Consider the following 19236-nt stretch of genomic DNA (forward strand, 5'->3'; position numbering starts at 1 on the left):
TTCCCTCAATTTTTCGTAGGTCACACGCCGGCTCTAGGAGGACATCATGAAATGGGTGGAACCATCAGGGAATGAAAGGCGGAGCCAAAAAATCAATTTGTTTTAATTCCGGGTTTAAAAATAATTAACAAAAATAACTAATATTTCATAAATAATATGTTTTTTAGTGTTCCAGAGGTAAAATACGATCATTATATGGATATAGTAAACTCTGAAAGGTGTAAGAAAATCATGGTATGGCCCTTTTAAAGTCAAAATTGGGAATAAAATTATTGCAGCAGACTTTATGAACAAACAAAACACAATGACAACAACATTTCTTCTATATATATTTTTTCATATCAGCATCGATGAAAGCTGCTCATATTTCAGTCATGCTCGTATTGCTGCTTCTAAAAACCGCTCAAGAAAAGGAGAATTGTAGTCAAATCACGAAAAACATATTTTCTCTTTTGAATTGATAAACATAATAATATTTAAGATAGTAAAAGTACATCAAAAAATGCAGAATTTGTGGACAAAGTAGCAGATTTAGGTCAGATTGTGTTGACCATCACATCTGTTTTGTTGCATGCAGATACAGTCTGAGGGGAATTCTTCCAAACAGATGTGTGTTTGAGCAGTAAGTAAATCCCAAAGGACTTTCTGTTAGTTTACCATTGTCAAGTAACGATAATAACACATAAAACAAGAGAAAAGGGAATAAATGCCTGCGCTGCAGGTGCTGATGTGTGCTCTAATTTAAAGTTGTTAAGATTTTTATGCTCTTGATTTCTTAAAAAAAAAATTACAGTTTCCATTGCTTCAGCATTCGTGTGTGCTAGCACGGAGCAGAAATCCCTTCAGTGGCAGCCCATGTTTTATGATGTATTTTAGATAAGGCCCCATTAATATACAGAGTGCTTCATATTCATGGGTTTTTCTCATTTTTATGTGTTAAATTTAGTTTTTACACTTTGGAAGAATTTTTATAAATCCTCAGATCTTTCATTTTTTTTCAACATTTTCTAAAAGTTAAATTAGAATTTGCAGGAAGGCACTTTTATAAATTATGCCCCACGTCATTTTAATCTAGCAACTTTTTAATCTAGTAATTCATTGTTTCATGTGGTGTTTCAATTGTTTACATAATTTAAATATTTGTATTTTCTTCCAGCGTGTTTGCAGTGTTCGTGGATCAGAGAGGTTGGTGCTTACAGATGCAGACAGCTTTCTGCTGGTGCCTGGCTTCAGAGTATTCCTTTATGAGTCTTTATTTACCCATTTTTATTGAACATTTGACGTAACTATGAGATTTAGTGGATTTAAGAGTTGAATATTTGATTGTTTTTATCCATTTTTGTTTAATGTGCAGGTCTTTATGTTCCATGTTAATGATTAAAATTTGTTTTTTGAATAAATTTTGATTGGATGACAACTGAAAAGCTGATCAAACACATCATGAAGCTCAGTTGGTTGGCTATGAATAATAAATGCATCCAACAGCAGCTAATGAAAACATGTTGGGTAATATAAAAAAGTTGGATTATATCTGTAAACTTTTGAGCTTAATTAGTTTAGTTAAAAGTTGCCCAGTCTGACAATTTGAAGCTGTTAGTGAGAACGCTGTATTGTGTTACCCATGGCAACGCTATAAATGGCAATTGAAGCCCTTGCACACTGTCTTTGCCTCTCATCTCCCTTCTTGGCTGTCATACGCACTGTCTGTGAGTGTGATCACATCTAAAATTAGACACCCCTCCCGTCTTTACTGTGCACACTGGCTCATGTCATCTCCATCTGTTCCAACAGGAAAAACAAGGATTTCTGTTCTAGTCAGGATAAAGGGCTAATAAACGATGGTGCTCAGTGTCTGCTCGCGTTGAGACCAATAAAAGCTGCAGGGACGTCAGATTTTTCCGGAGCGTTCTCTCTCTGCTGTGCTGTAAAGTGAGAGTGCGTCTGGCTCGCTGGCTGTAAATGAGCTAGAAGCATCCGTCAGTGGGAGAGGACGGCAAGCAGTCATTTGACACTGCGGCTCTGATGAGCAGCTGAGCACAGGAGGCCGGACAGTGTCACACTACAGCAGATTCTCTGATTGCCAAGCCATGAGAAAAAAAGGACTATTTATGTCCCTTTAAGATCGATAATCCAAAGTTCGAAAACAGCCATAACTAATTTTGTTCTCGGGGTGTGACTCCATGTTTCTTCATGCTCCTGTTTTCCACTTCTTACCCAGATCTGTGTGCTGCTCAGGTTAAGCAGCAAAAGGATCAGAGCTTTAAGGTCCTGCAAATGTGCAGCTGGTGGAAGAAGTATTAAGGTCTCAGCAGGGAGAAAATAAGCTGGTTTGGAAAAACAACACAGCTCCAGGGGCAATGGGTCTGTTACTCCCCGGCAACGAATCACACCGCACGAACATGATCCCCCCCCACAACCCCACGAACAAAGACGGAAAGGGAAAGGAAATCTTACCTTTCATCGGATCCTGCTCAGCTCGCATGATGTCAATCAGGGAGCTCTCCAGGGAGTGCATGTTCAGGCTATCGTACATTCTGGAGCGGTCCTGAAAACACAGGCGAGGAACTTCCTGTCAGCACGTCATGATGCAAATTCACAACCCTTCTGGCCTGAAAGTAATAAAGCCACAGCTACAGAGCTTATCATGGAGGAGATTTAGAAGTGCCTCGTGTTCAGATTAACATTCTTTTTGAATTTATTTAATTTAGAAACACGGGGGAATGTTTCCAGGAAGCAATTGATTTCCCTGAATATCTGAGCAGAGCAGAGAATAGAAACTCAGAGAGGCAGAACTGTAAGCTATAATTCATCAACATGCTGCACAGACAGTTCTCAACTTTCCATTGCATTAGATGCTTGAAAAGCCATGGAATAGACACGAGATGCAATTTGGCAACACACAACATCCTCCCATTCAAAATGAATGAGAAGGGAGACTATTGAATGGAAATTTTTAGATGAATAGCACACCAGAGAGCAACTTACCAACACACAGTGTACTATCAGAGTGGACCCTCAACTCCTTTCAAATTTCACCTCAAGGCAAAATGAACTCATACAGTATACCTCAACAGAATGTCATTGTTCTTAGATTCTGGTAAAAAGAACAAAACTCTTTGTGGCATAAAATTAAAATTAGGCCCTCAGAAAAGAATATTCAAACTCTTATCGGATCTATTTTGTTGCGAACTAATACCTCATTCATAACTCATACATTCCCTTTTTCTAAATGTAATAGGAATATTTTTTACTCTTTTCTGTCTAAAGCGGAGGTGTCAATTCAATCGCACAAGGGGCCAAAATCCAAAACACACCTCAGGTTGCAGGCTGAACAGGATAAACATTTGTTGAACACTCTAAAACTACATTTTTAAAACTTTAAAAGCATAACAATGAATGAAAACAGGCAGGAATATTATTCCAGAATAAATCAACTTAAACCTTAAATAACTTTCAATATTTTTCTTTCTGTCAAAATGTATTTTCTGAAAATTATACAAGTTAAAAATAAGCACAAGATAACATCGGGACATTAATAACAATAAAATAATAATAAAATAAAATAAAATGGTCTGGAGGGCCGGATATAATTACCTACATGTCACATGTGGTCTAAAGCCATGTTCACACCGTCCTTGGTAATGTACAGTCAAGCGACCAATTCCAATTAAAAACCTACGTAATCGTGTATGAATGCGCGTTTCAGGGTTGCCTGTTCAAACTCTCGTGTTCATTCGTCGCTACACAAGTTTCTGCAACCATGTTTGGGATCTTCATAGAAAACGCATGTCCACTGAACGCACGTTGAAAGTTAAACCAGTTTAACTTTGACCAATTAGAGACTCTGAAGTGATGTTCTGAGATGATAGTGACAAATGGATGGTGTCTCTTTAAATAGAAACTTTTCAAGTGACATGACAGAAGATGGCGACAGGGCGATAAATGTGAATTGTGACTTCCGGTTTACGGGTCTAGACAGGCAAAGCTGAGAACTAAACGCTGTTGAACACAAGTTTATGTAAATAACAGAAGGTACCAGTTGTAATAGAAATTCAAACTATATTTATTTTATAAATGTTCAACCTGATTATTTTCGTTTTTCTCTATTAGATCGTTCACAAATCAAAGTACAAATGTCTGTAGCCCTGCGTGCAGAACCCTGCACAGCTGCTTCCCCAAACTCCTATGGACAAAATCAAAAAAGTCATGTGTAATTCCTGTCTTACAACCCGGTCAAAGTTAGACAAATGTCACCTGAATGCTATTGTTTGATTGTGAAAGCAATTGTGATTTTATTCTTTTAATTTGTGCTAATGCTAATACTAACGCTAGCAATTGCTTTGGATCTGAGACGTGGAGCTGCAGAAGAATTTCTTCTGAACAGTTAAAAGTTGCCTAAATTTCTGTGCTCTCAAAATCATTATAAAAGGAGCAAAAGACAATTCCAGCGTGTCTGACATTAAAGTTAAACTTATTCCTGTTGTAATGTTTTGTACTGCGGTCAGTGAGCTGCTGTTCGCTCAGCCGTGGTTCTAATGTCGCTCCCTTTGCTTTTGTTCATAACTGTGTCCAATCTCCAGGAAAATAAAGGTAACAAAGGTAATAAAGTCAAACTATTCCTGTTTTTACAATTATCCCATAAAACAACAAGTTAATTTAGCCTGGAAAGTGTAAAAGTATTGATAAAAATTGTGTTAAACAGCTTTCAGTTGTCAGCTTTGTTCGTCTAAATCCTTAAACTGGAAGTCACAATTCACGTTTACGGCAATGTCGCCATTTTGTGTGACATCACAGTGAAATGTATTTATTCATAGAAGTTACAACTGTTTGAAAATTGATCAGGAAAAAAATAATAATACTTGGAGTTTGTGCCCGGCCGATATTATATGACATCAAGTCTTTTACATAGTTAAAGAGAACTGTGAAAGTAAAAGCCTGGAGAAAGATTTGCACTGCTTTAGCATTTTGTACTTTACTTCTTCTAACTTCAGATATATGCACTAGTATCGGGTAGTTCAGTGTGAACACCATGTGCTAAATATGTATTCAAAAATGCGCTTTTAGCATCTTCTGGAAAGCACATTAGGTGCCCAGTGTGAACTTAGCTTAAGATAAATCCACATGTCCACATGCAGATTTGATGTGTGGACTCACTACAGGACCTCACCTAAAGATGGAATAATTTATATATTTAAAAGTTAAATTTTAATATTTTTTAATAAATTCAAGACTAACATTACTGTGACCAAATGGAAAAAAACCCAACTAAATATAGCAAAAACATAAGGAACTGAATGTTTCTGTGTTATTTTCTTGTAACAGTGTTTCCACATAAATCTTACCATATTGCAAATTGTGTTTATTTCTCTTTTGAAAGGTGCCACGTTTGAAAAGACGTGTATTTGTGTCATGAACAGCACAGATGAAGACTATGCCGAATACATTCTGCGAAGCACCTTGTTCTTCCATTGATTCTTGCTTTGGGTTTGGTTGATTTGATTGCAAAACATTTTAGCAGTTGTATCTTTTTTATTAGACTAACAGAAGATTCTGTATGGAGTAGGAGGCGGCTACAGTGGTCACACACTGCTCAGCACCTCAGTCTTTAACATTTGCCCCAAATCAGCCATCATGGTCGTGTTAGTCGCTGAACAGTGTGCCCATGCTAATCCCACAAGTGTTCGGTGGATTGAGGTCAGAACTGCTGGCAGGTCATTCCACCTTCTCCACTTGGAGAGCAGTATTCAAACTGTGGGGATGTGGGGCTTAATACTGTTAGCAGAATCTCATCTCAACGTTTCTTCTTTTTGCATTGAAACTTGGCTTCAAAAATGACAAGCTGAGTTTTATTATTGAGGAAGACACCACCCCTCACCATGATACTACCTCCAAATTGTGAAATGTTTGTTCATTTAATCACGTTGGGAGAAACAAATAGCTCACTTATTTCCTGTAACACAGCAGTCTGGGCCTAGTAGTCTACTCCTGCTAATCCTGCAGTCCACTCAAAAGTGATTTGTCACACCTTAGACCAGGCCGCCCAACCCTGTTCCTGGAGATCTACCACCCTGCCTGTTTTTCTGCTCTCCTTGCTGTCAATTCGTTGACTCAGGTGTTTCCACATTCCAAAGGACTGAACACACCTGATCCAGCTGATCAGCAACAAAAACTGTCAAGTGTGTAGCCGGGATGACAGCTGTTATGCTGTCTGACTGCATGCTAACACGCCACGTGATTCCCATACAATGAATGTCGACGAATTCTTTCTCAGACGTATGAATAGAACCAAAACATCTTCTAATGAACACCTTCCCTTATTTACTGTAAAGTCAATGCTTTGTCGTTTAGTGTTCAAAGTCTTCTTTAGAAGTTTTTTACTGCAAATTATGTGTTGACATTAAATTAGTAACTTTTCAAAACTGGATTAAGGTACTTGTTTGTACTTGTATATATACGTGTGTGAATCTTTAGTATTTTGGCTTTGTGCGTCAGTAATTATATGTATGTGTTTCTTACTGTTTGTGTATCGAGGATTCCAATAAATCACAAGAAATCAGAGTAAAAACTCTACAACTTAAAACAGTAATCTCTAGAAATGAAGCTTTAAGTGGGATGGACACGCTGACCTGATTACACTCAACAACAAGCTAAAACTGAGTGACCAGGTTGGAAAAAAGTGAAGTAAATGTTTGTGCCAACACTTCAAAAAATATTGACCTAATCATGCATAACTCTAATAAAATCAAAATATCTAATTACCACAGAAAATGAAGCAATACATTTCTTTAAACTAGACTGTAATTTTTTTTTTGTGACATTTTGTGACATTTTTTTCCTCCTGGATCCTGCCTCCAGTGGTCACTTGAGGAACTGCAGTATTTGGTCCTTCCTGGTTGGCTTTGCATTCGGTAATGGAAGCTGAGGGCTTGGCTGAACCTTAATGGTGTGTACTACATGAAAAATACTTTGCTGTATATCTATTACTTTAAAAGATCACGTTTTATGGTTGTGTTGATAAACAACCATGTTTCTCACTTTAATCCTAATAGTGTTATTTTATAGATAGTATATTTATGTTTTCTGCTATTAATTGGATTTTATTGCTGTTTTTAGACAAATTCGGTTACTTGTGAACTACTGAAATATGTATTCCCACTTTTATCTTTAAAAACTTTTGGAGTAAACATGTATATGTGACAGATTTATATTTTTTATGTTTGATTCTTCTGGGTGGATGCCTTTAATAAGCCTTTTGGATTTGGGTTTTTTTGCCTCTCCCTGCACTGTACTTGACATTCTTTTTATGAAGCCCTGTTATGTATTTTATTTGTGATAAACAATAAATATTAAAAAAGACTAAAGACTAATAGAGAAGCATCATTACATACTACAGTACTTTGTTAATAATACATAAGGAATTACTAGAGCTGGACGATAAATCCATTTCATCCATTAATTTCAATTTGTTGTTCCAAACAATTTATTTTTAGGAAAATCCAGATTTTGTTTCCCTAACTCTCTGGTTCCTTGGGTTTCCGTTGCTTGGAGTAAACTTAGCTTGCCCGTCTCTCGCAAAGTGCAGATGTGAAAGCAGCAGCTAGCAATGAGAAGCTTGCTCAGCGACGCAGAGAAAGAGGGGAAAAAAAGACTGGTATCGCAACAAAAACAGCGGCACAGGTGCAGTTTTACAGCTTGTATTTAGCTACACTTTGTGTTCAAACCAAATTCTACAGAAAATGTTTTAAATAAATAGTTTTTGTGAAATATGTCCCATCATTTGTCAGTTTTACTAAAGAAAGTAAAAGCAGTGAGAAAAAAATTGATTGAGATCAAATTTCGAATGAAAAAAATCAGAGATTTTATTTTTTGGCCATATCGCCCATCCATAGAAACTACTTTTAAATGATAATGCTAACAATCCATAATGTGTTACAATGTGTCAGTCACTTGTGACTGAAGCACTCCTATTAACCCATAGAACTCCCTCGCTATAAAAAGTTGCACCATCACTTTTGCCGGGTAATTTTTACCAGATATAATTTACCAAATAAAAGTGTTTGTAATAATAAAATAGATCAAAATGTGAAAACACGTGATAAATAGAGTAGTGTTCTTCTATTTTTAACTGTGGTACATGTAACAAAATGGAAGATAAAAACAGGAAGATTCCAAAAACATGCTTGAAAATTAAGAATTTGAGAACAAAAAATTCCTGAAAAAAATAATAATGATACTGGAGACTTGGCCGTTGGTCCACCCATTCCTGGGACATGCAAGACTTTACCCAGCGACCCATGACACTCAGAAAAATGCAGCATATCGAACATCGTGTGAATACTTTAGCTCTTATTCAGCTTGAACAGAACAAAATGTGATAAAAATTCATTTTGACTCATTAACCACCTGCTAATTTACACTTTCCTTAAGGTTGGACTGTTGGGGGTGCACATACTAATGGAGAAAAAGCCCTGAGGGTGTCCAAATGTTCCCAAAGGAGAACCCCGACCCCCACCCCACCCCGCTCAGGGAGTCCTCCCAGCTGATTTATCATCTGCTAAAGTCTAAAATCAATTGAACCGAATGGATTTTTAAAGCAAGACAAATGTCCACAGATCTATCCGCAGGCTTCCCGATAGGTCAATGTTCTGTTGGCGTTACTTCTGAACGATAAAGCTACAGTTTGAACAAGAAGATTGTTTTCTAGGACCTCTGAAGAAACAGACTCTCCTGCCTCTGACGTTGGAAACATGATGCAGCACAGAAACCGTCTGTCACCGACCGCCAGGCATTACAAGAAAGAAAGGAAGGAAGGAAAAGACTTGGAATCTGAAAAATTTCTGCTCTGACACTGTTTATGGAAATTCACAATCCACTCCACGGAGCCTGTTTCCTGGAATAGGAAGCCCTTCACTTCTTGGCTCTGGTACCTGCCATAATTTGAGCTCGTAGCAACAGTCGCACAATTTGGTGACTTTGTTATTCCAATGAAATCATTAGTTACGTTTGAGTGAGTCATTGCTAAAGCTCCATTATTCCTTCACCTTTTCTGTGTGGAGTTAATTCAGGGAATCATGAGACAAAAGAGAGAAATTCACCGGCTGAAGGATCTTTGCAAAGTATGTGATCAGTTTCTAAACAGACGTGATGAATTATATATGGTGGTGTAACGCCCTTCCATCTGGATGTACGTAAAAAAAAAACTGTATTTTGTGCATTTGCGTAATTCAAAAATGTATGAACAGGGACCAAATAATGGTTTTTGAAGTGAATGGCTTCTGGTGAAACAGCAATAAAATGCAGAAGAAGTAAAATATTTGAGATCTAAAATGCTCAAATTAAGTTTAATTTAGTCGTTTATTATTGCTAAATTGGTTGGTCTCATAAAAGCTGTTATTAAATATACAACACAGCTGATCATCCTTCCATTGAATCATCTGGAACAAACTGGACTTATTTGGAATGGACTTGATCACATCAGTCATAACAGACTTTTTTTGGCTCGTTTCTTGCGCACTCTGTAAAGCACTTAAAAGCAACTTCACTATTGACCTGGTGCTTTATAAATAAACTGCAATAAGGTCTAGCAACAGATCAATTATAAATGAATCATTGTATATTGATGTTTAGATCACTGGAGGAGATTGGAGGAGGAAACTAGAGCGGTGTCATTCCAAGCCGCTGATCTTTTTATATTTAATCAAAACGTTTGTAAATTTGTGTGGCAATTACCATTCCCCAAATGTCACTGCACCCATCATTTCTTCTTAAGCAGGAATAATTTAAACTAATGGGACTTCATCTCACACACAGAGAAACCCGCTGACCAATTAAATATTAAAATAGCTATTTAGGTCAATAAAAACATTTGATTTAATCAAAACCATTCATCCATTTTCTAAACAGTTTTTCAACCAATGCAAGACAACCACACAAAAGGTCAAGTTTAGGGTCACCAATTAACCTATGAAGTGAGTTTTTCTACTGTGGGAAAAGGTCAAAGTGCTCAGAGAAACCCGTCCATACACGAGGAGAACATGGTAACTCCACACAGAATGGACCCAGTGGGATTTGAACCAGCAGCTCTTTGCTGTGAGGTGGAAGTGGAAACCACTACAGCGCCATGGAGCCTCATTTTTTACATAATATTCAAAAACTATTTTGAAGTTATTGATTGAAACTGATTGATGTTGTACACTAATTTTAAGGTTTTCATGATATCTTCCAATTCTGTCTGACTTTTAAAAAATCCATTCATTTCTAGTCAAAGTAAATCTTGATTTTGGTTTCTCTGCCTGTTTCTCTTGATAACTCGTTACGTTTAACACTTCAGGATATCGTATGTTGATGCAACTCAGATCCACTGAGGAGAAAACAAAAAAATAACAATTTGAGAAGATTTTGAAATACAAGTTGACAATGAAAAGGGAAGTTTTAAGATTAACTTAATGCAGTTTTTAAAGCCCCCTTCTGATGAAAATCATGCTTTTTCTGTTTTTAACATGTATGTGTGGCATTTTTCTCATGAAAGAGAACAAATGTAGTAAGAAATAATTTTGTTTTTACATTTCTGAGTATTTCTCCCTTTAAATCTCTGGGGTGGAGCTGCTCGGCTCAGCTCCAAACCCCCTCAGAGGAGATTTTGGAAACAGAAGCTTCAGATCAACAAGAAAAATGTATTTTTAAGACATTTAGGTTGTGGGATTTTGGTTAAAAACTTCATAATCCTAATTAAAACACTACTAGGAACATTTTTTTTAATTAAAAAAAATCTCATGGGGGACTTTAAAGACCTTCTACAATTAAATTCATGTTTTGGGTGTTTTTTTTACACGTTCTTGTGGCATTTTTCTGACTATGGAGGACAATTATAAAGTAAATTAAGCTTAAAATTGCATTGACAAAGTGCAGTTGGAAAAAGCTTGTCGTTTTAACGAAGGTGCTACCATGGAGGGGCCAAAAGCCGCTGACTCCATTCTGATGCCTCCAGTTGTAGACAACTAGATCCATGTACGTCTCTGATTTCCTCATCTGAGCTGGGTCAAAACTGTACGGCTGCGTAGCTTCAATATTTGTTGCACCGCTAATGTTGGGTTGGGAGTTTGAGGGGCTGTAAGCTAGCAGGAGAGCGTGTAAACAGATGGATATTGAGAAGTAAAGCAGGCATAATATGAGGTCCTGCCCACAACTCAGAGGTGACTTTCTAATGAACTATTACCACTCTGCAGAAACTATGTCCCAGAAAACGACACAGGTTTTCTGATTTTGGCTAAAAACTGCATCATCATGAAAATATCACTGCTTGGAAATGATGGGAGAGGGTCTTCAAAGCACATTCTAGCTCAAAATGTCTGTGATCTATCCCCAAAACTTTAATGAAACCAGCTAAGCTCAATACTTTACAAAGTTTGTTCCAACTTCTACTTGCCAAATTAAAAGTCAAGAACAGACACGACCTTGACAGGCTTTGACTGACCCAGTTCTCCAAATCGTCTCTGTTGACAGTTTCTGTCCCACTTTCCATGTATCATCGCTCATTTAAACCCTCGTGTTACTCAGGCATGTCCACGCACGCACAAACGCACACACCAAACCAGTTATCCTCCAAACCACCAACCCCAACCCTAAACACCTACCTGCAGGGGCAACAAGGTGTTGCTGTTGCTGTCTGTGCGAAACATGTTCTCCTCTATCCAGGACTTAGGCCCCAGCGATCCCGCCGAGCGTGGGAACTTGGGAGGAGCGATGACATTGCTGGAGAAGGGTTTCTTCATGGGCGAGACGTGACTGATTGAGCCGGGCACGCCCATGCCGCTCCCTCTGCGGTGGTCTCGGCCCCAGGACATCCCACCGGAGCCCCAGCCGTTCCCCTGATGACTTCCCCATGGAGACGGCTTCACCATGGGCTGAAACAGAAGAGCACAGATGTGGTTAGAAACACTAAGCACCTTTTCAAATGCTTATGCTGTAATTTAGGTTTTTTTCTGCATAACAGCCTCTGCTGAACTTGATCTGCTCCTGCAGCGGGTGGGTAGATAAGCAGATTTAGAGCTTTAAGACTAACACTAAGTATCCCGTGCCCTGCAACACCACCACTGAAACTTACACACTCTCCCTCCACCTGTGTGTCCGCTTCTTATTAATAATTCTCATCATGTTTAATGTCAGGTGGAAATGTGAGAGGCAGGCAGGTCCTCGGCCTCCTCCACGCTTGATTTATGAGTCTATTTTAAGTCTGCTGCAGAACAGAAATGCACACGCTCTGTTTGACGGTTTCACGCAGGAATATTTACATTGCACTGCGGATGCACTCCTGGCACACCCAGTCCTGTGCACACACCCAGTGTGCAAATCACATGAGAAACCTGAACCTCACATGTCCAACTGCATACCAGCAACACTCCAGTGAGCCTCTGCTGTAGGCCTCCTAACTGTCCACCACCATCAACGCAGTGGATGGTTTCATTTAAACATCCATTTAGGACACAGAGCCCCGTAAGCCTTTGTATTCCAACTGAGCGAGCCACAAGGCAGGGATGATCTGGTACCATGTGACCGCATCCCACGGCCAGCTTCCAGGAGAGAACAACAGCTAGATTCAGAGATGCTGCCTGGTTCCTGCAGAGTAGGGACTTGAGGCCTTGCATAATGCATCATGCCTCTTTTTTGAGATGCATTATCAAAAGGATGGTTTTCCTTTTCAGACTGGCTGCAGATTAAACACACGCACGCACGCGCAGATACACATCTGCAGAGTCACAAGGGCATCTGAATGATGGCCTTTACTACTACTGCCCCCTCAGGGTGATGACTGAGTAGGCCGCACTGAAGGTGGACTTTCACTGAAATGTATGTTGGTGTGATGTGTGCCCCCCTGCTGCTCACCTGGTGCTGGTTGTAATTGTTCCTCTGCTGCAGGAAGGCGCCCTGCTGGGGGTGCATCTGCGGACTGACCGGGGACCTGCGACTTTGCGGCTGCTGGGGGACATTTATCTGAGGCGAGAAAGGACCGCTGAAGCCCTGCACATTAATCCCGGCGCACGGATTAGCTGACACCGGCGAAAAACTCTGGAAGAAGGCCGGGTTGATGGAGGAAGGGATACCTGGGTAGAAGCTGTTCTCCGAATCCGTGCTGGGCATCTGGTTAATAGCGTTGGCGTGGATGGGGTTGATGGGCGCGGGTGGGGGAGAGGAGTTGGTCTGGACGGACCAAGGGGTGCCGAACCCCGGGAGGGAGGGCGAGGACGAGCCCCCGCTGGCGCTCTGCATCTCCTGGGAGGGGAGGTTCGGGAAAGCGGCCCCGAGACCTCCGGACAGCACACTGCCAGGGCTGCTGCTGTCATTGCCGTTATTTAGGTGGTGGGCGATGGGGGAGTCCATTTGGATGTTGGTCAGATTAACGGAAGTGGAGGATGGAGACGCAGCATCGGCTTCAGCCTCTCCCACAGGAGAGCCGCGGGGCTCGGACGCGCACAGCTCGGCTCTGGAGACGGGCAGGTGGCTGAAATGTCCCAGCGGTGGGGGCGTGATCAGCTCTGCGTGAATGTTTCGGCTGTGCTGAAGGTCACAGATGGACTGCGTGGCGCAGAACGCGTCGGGGAAAGCTCTCTGCTGACTGAGGCGGCTGTAATCCGAGCGCAGAGGCTGGTCGCTGCGACTCGGCTGCTCGGCAGGTCTGCGCTCCTCTTCCTCGGCTGACAGGGGGAACTGCGCGCTTGTCACCCCCACAGGCTCATCCTGCATGGTGTGCCGATGCGCAGCAGCTGACGGGCAAAAGCGCGTTTCTGAAGGGCGAATAAACCGGCTGGACGAGGCGCAGTCCCCGCAGGCCGACTACTCCCGCAACATCCGGCCTTTAAAGCGAACCAAACAGGAAAGGATATTCAACCGTGGTGTCTGCGGGGGCTCGCTTCAGCTGGAAATAGCAGAGAATAGGCTGAAGCACAGCGAGGAGGGGGTCTGGCCTGCGCGTAAACTCGCGTTCTCTCGTCTTCCTCGCAGCCGACGCGGTATTTTTTTGTTACCATCTATCTAAAGACCGAGCTATTTCGGCCTAGCGAGAGCGGTCCATTCCTGTCCGACCCAGATACCCCCTCCTCCGGTAACCGGCTGTGCTGCTGCGGCAGAGGATTAAAGATCTCCGACTGAAACTACGTCACGGCCGCATCACGCCTCCGTGCGCCCGCCTCGCCTAGAGCCTGGAGCCGCAAAGAGGACCGCATTGTTTACGTCACTTTTTCATTATTCATAAAGTGCAGTAGGCCTCCACCCTCACTCCACCACCAGTAAAGTGGGTGAGACACATTATAGCTCCATTACAGACTGACGACGCATCCACCTGCGCGCTCCCCCCTGATTTCAAGATTCAGTTTATGTCAAATGCTGCTGTTTCCCTTTAGACTGCCCCTTCGGCGAATCAGTCTGCATGATATTCTGATAAAAGTGTAGCCTTTATGGTTTCCTGTCCATCAGTATTCAGATCACAGCCATTGTGCGTGCGCCTGCGCTTGCGCCTGCGCCGGCGCGTCACTTAACGCCCGGACGCCAAGTTCTAAATATAGTTCTCCATGTCAGCGTGTGTCAGTGGAGATGAATCTGTTTCTCCTGTTCTCTGCTCAAACCTGTCACGCAAGCCTGCCATAAGAGCTGCCTCTTACGGCGCGTCTCCTCTCCCAACAGCATGGCTGCCGGCGAGGAGTGGATGCAAAGGGAGGCTGCTCTGCTGCTGGTGGTGGTGAATGTTGTGTCAGAAGCAGAGGGTTTCAAGCTCAGGCTGGCCTCAGCAGAACTGCTGCACGGTCACCTGAAGACCAGCTGAAGTAGGGGTATGGAGGGCGGCACATGTAGGAGTTTATTTGTGTCAAATAATGCCCTTTCAATAAGCAGATTCTGAATGAGGAGCACAAATATCAGCTAATGTAGGGGTCTCAATCTGACGGCCCGCGGGCCATTTGCGGCCCCAGTTGATATTTTGTGGCCCGTCTTAATATGATAGTTCAGTGGGGCATGACATTGACCAGGCAATGAATCAGATCGTTCAAAATGAACCAATTTGAAGTATAAATTGCATCGTCAACCACAAATAATGATACAATTCGAATCGTTCTTAAAATGAATCACTGTACACCCTTGACCAGCAGTGTACTATTTGGACCGGGGAGATGATTGTGGACTATCTTCAGCTTCATTGTCATGTCTTATTTAAAAATAAAAGATCTTAGAGGCAGGAGGAGTAAACCACAGAGAATCTGAAAACAGTCTGCTTGGGGTTGACTTGAATGCCCCATTGTCACCATCTCTGGTTTGTTTATTGGTTTTCCTCATGTTGAGCACTAGTGATGGGACATGCTTGGTCATAAAAGTCGACTCTCAAATGATGGGAGCCAATTCTTTACTTGAACCATAAGTGATTGTGTGTCAGGAACGTTGAGTTTTAATGTTAAGACAGCGGTACAGATGTTATCTGATGTCCTGAGGCACGTTGGTCTAGCAGCAGTGCGATTAGAGCGCTGTGAGTTCTAATAACTGAACATTGGTAAGGTCACTTGATCGCCTAAACCAAACAGGGACTCAGCTATGGGCACGTGATGCATTCAGCGACTCGATCGATCAGTGGGTGGAGTACATGGAGGATCAATCCAATTCTTCTCATCCTGAACTTCCATCCATTTTCCTAACCTGCAGTATCCCTTTGGGGGCTACGGGATTGGCTGTTGTTTCATTCTTTAAAACAATAAATGAAAAGCCTAAGTAATACAAAACAAACAAACAAAAAAATAAGAACTAGTATGCTAAGATTTGATTAAAATGTTTATCAAAAACTGGCTTTTAATGTAATAAATGCAAAAAAAAAGAGTCAATTCTAAGGTTTCCTACACATTAAAACATTTTTTAAATGTAAAAACATTTATTTTTTTTGCAAGGCTATGGTAAAATAAAGGCCTACAAAAATCATTTGTAAAGAGTTGATAACTAAGAATGGAAAGAATCAAAGTGCTCATCACTACTGAGCACCTCAGAATGCAGCCCCTAATGCCTTATTTCCCCTTCCTCCTCGCTGTATGTCGAGCTACTATATGTGTAGTAAGAAGACACCCCCACCAAGAGGTCCCAGATGGGGAGGTCCCACCAGTGAGAGAGGAGGAAGGGGGGGTCAGGTGTGGTTGCTTGTGAGCACCAGTGATTAGCCGAGCCTGTAAGTGCTGGAGGGAGTTCAACGGGGGCAGGCTGGTGTCTGATGAGCTGGGGATGGGTGGGTGTCAGAGGCCTGTAAGGAGGAGTTCTGCTAAATGGCACAAGGGGGGGTTGGGGTTCAATCCATGACTCCCAGCTGCCACAGAATTTGACAAATAAATGAACTTTTATGGAGTGGTGCATATCTCACACCTTTATGGGACACAGTCATTTGTGTGTTCGGAGGGGGGCGGGCACACATGACCGTCACGCTTGGGGAGGCGCCGTGCTGAGTGACCTGATTCGTTTTAATCAGGTTACGATGCTCCACGTGGTTATCGGGGAACACCTGGCCCCCTAAATGATCTCAAATTTCCGCATGTTTGCAGATCCATTTAGGTCTCTGTCAGAACATGGCTGTCAGACTACAGCTGCAGTCGTCATAGCAACAGGTAATCTGCCTTTCCTTTTGTATGCTTGATTAGTCTCTCTGACTCAAGGCTCCGTCTGTGTCTTAAAAGGGTGGGGCTGATGGTATTGATCGGCGTTTCGACAGGCCTCTCCATCAGGGCTGATGACTCAGTTTCGGGGTGGACAGGGTGTGTCCCTTTATTCCAATCAGAAAATCAGGAGAGCCCCCTTCTGTGTGAGGGTCAGGTAGTTTCATCTTCTTGAAAAACAGTTCCGGCTTCCACATCCGAGTGAATCAAATGGAAAATCTGATAACAGAGCAATCAGATTACTGCAATAATCTGATCTAATATGTTTTTGTTATTGTCTGTAATCTGATATAAATAAAGGCGGTCCACAGGCTGATTCCATAATCCAAAGTGCATGAATGAAAAGGACTTAGACTTTTCTTGAAGACAGCGTTTTGTTGAAATTAGCCTTACTTCTACACAACAAAAACACACTTTTATTCATTCTCCAAAAATAGAAATGAACAGTTTCCTTTCATTCAGAAAACTCTCTTTTGCTTTCCAATCAAGCTGTGACTACTTTGTATTTCTAAGATTTTCCAACGAATATAGACAAAAATCAAAACATCAAATTATTAGATTTTAATTCCCTGTTTAAATCAGATTATGATGCTTTCTCCATCACCTGAATAATCCCACTGAGCTCGCCGGACACATCTATTAGACATCTTGGACATTTCAATGAATCACTGAATTTGGGAAACTAACATTCTGTTTTTCTGCAGCCTGGGACTCTCTCTAAACCCAACTAAAATATTCCTAGCATGCTTCATTTGGAGTATTCAATTCCTTTTCCTTTCTGTCTAAGAAAACAATTCAGTGCTATAACTAATGCATTATATGTTCTTTATCAATGTCACGCTGCTCTTCATTTTTGCACACTCCGAACTGTTTATGTATACGGCCTTCAAAATCACTAAGTCACTTTAAACTTTATCATTTAAAAGTCATTGTTTTGTTTTGTATTTGTTTTATAATGTAACTTAAAGAGATCTTGATCTTAATGAGCTTCAGCTGATTTAAAAAAAGGTTAAACAAATACATTTAAAAATGTTACATATTGATCTGACAGACATGGATTCATAAAGGTGTATTGGACGTCGTTCAGATCTCCAGCACATGACTTTCCCATAGCTATGATGTCATAGTACCATCATGCCATGCACATTGGGAACATCTGGCGTTTTTCTCAAGGAGGGTTTAGATTAATTAAATAGGGTAAATAAATAACATCAAGAATGTCTTTGAACAGGGGTCAGTCAGGCCTCGAGGGCCGACCTCCTGCAGGTTTTCCAGAAACCTTACCTGCTGCTGATTACCTGGATCAGGTGTGTTTGGCCACTAAGGAGTTTCAATAGCAGGGTGGTTGGCAAACATGCAGGACAGCAGCCCTGGAGAACTGACTTTGGACACCCCTACCTAAGAAAGGTGCATTAATGGTGGTTTTGAGACCATCTTTCAAATTTTTGTGGACAGTATCTATGAAGACAGAACTAAAGGACGGTCTGATGGTGTCTAAAAACTGAATCACTTTGGTGAAAGTGGCTGACAAATGATGCTGCAGCTGTTTCTGTTTCTATCTAAATTTTTATTTTAGAGAATTTTTATGTTATTAAAATGTCTCAAGTTGGATTTCTAAGATATAAAGTTACGATGATTCTTCTGAATGAAAATTCTGTTCAGACATGAAGTTGGATTTATATGACGGATATAGTTTTGTGGTTAGTAGTTGTTAATGAAAAAAGAGCACAGATAAAACTAATTGTAAAATCCCATGGTTTATTTTACAGTTTATCTAGTAAATGTTTTAAAAAGTGCCTATTAATAGACGTCTAAAAGTAGATGAGTAGGACACCTCTATATGGTTATAGCTTTCAGAACACTACTGATAGACTTCTAATAGAGTAACAAAAGAGAGTTGAAAGGTCTAGTAGATATTTAAAGTATATTAGTCATCACAAAGACATCTTGTGCCCAATTGGATCTGTTAGTTTTTAATAAATCATAGTGAGATTGTTGGTGCAATGGAAGCCAGCATTGACGTTGCTAAACAAGAAACAGCATCAATCAGTTGATGTTTTTATCTCACGTGTTTTTCTTTACCATCTAGAGAAGTTTTGGTGGACTAGTCCTTCATCCTCTGACCCTTCTGCTCTGGTTCTCCTCTGCCTGTCAACGTGGCCTGCTGCATTTTAGAGCAGGCTCGTGTTTTGAAGGCTTTTGTTCCTGTTTGCACCAAGCGTGGCCTGCAGCACGGAGGTGTCTTTGTTGCTCTAAATTGTCCCTTTGTTGCCTCTCTCTGGGCGCTGAATTGCTCTTTGTGTTTGCTGACTGATAAAGCTTGCAAACAGTCGCCGCAGTCACACACATGTGCGCAAACACAGATACACAGCCAGAGGTGTGGATAACAACGTTACATTCACATCAAACTCCCTGATATACAGTAGTCAGGGTGGTTCTATCTTATGCCACATCGGATCCTCAGGAGCTCAGGCTCGATTGGAAGTCTAAGAGGGAGCACGGAGTGTCGCATATTTGCATTTTTATGGCCTGATGTAGAGAGCTTGTGAGGTTGATTAAGTTGTTG

General features: G+C 41.1%; 1 protein-coding gene across 4 annotated transcripts in view; it reads right to left on the reverse strand.

Annotated features, from left to right (window-relative positions):
* Nucleotides 1-14428, reverse strand: part of cpeb2 (cytoplasmic polyadenylation element binding protein 2) — a 26209-nt gene extending 11781 nt beyond the window's left edge. For 2 of the 4 annotated variants that reach the window (XM_024279055.2, XM_024279054.2), the window contains exons 1-3: nucleotides 12883-14428; nucleotides 11634-11903; nucleotides 2455-2545 (exon numbers count right to left, since the gene is read on the reverse strand). In XM_024279055.2, coding sequence (XP_024134823.1) covers nucleotides 2455-2545; nucleotides 11634-11903; nucleotides 12883-13740 — 1219 coding nt within the window. In that variant the 5' untranslated portion in view covers nucleotides 13741-14428. The remainder of the gene's footprint in view (nucleotides 1-2454; nucleotides 2546-11633; nucleotides 11904-12882) is intronic. The other 2 variants (XM_024279056.1, XM_036211402.1) reach the window with 2 other exon arrangements.
* Nucleotides 14429-19236: the final 4808 nt, after the last annotated feature.

This window comes from Oryzias melastigma, linkage group LG4 (assembly GCF_002922805.2).
Source record: "Oryzias melastigma strain HK-1 linkage group LG4, ASM292280v2, whole genome shotgun sequence".
NCBI lineage: Eukaryota > Metazoa > Chordata > Actinopteri > Beloniformes > Adrianichthyidae > Oryzias > Oryzias melastigma.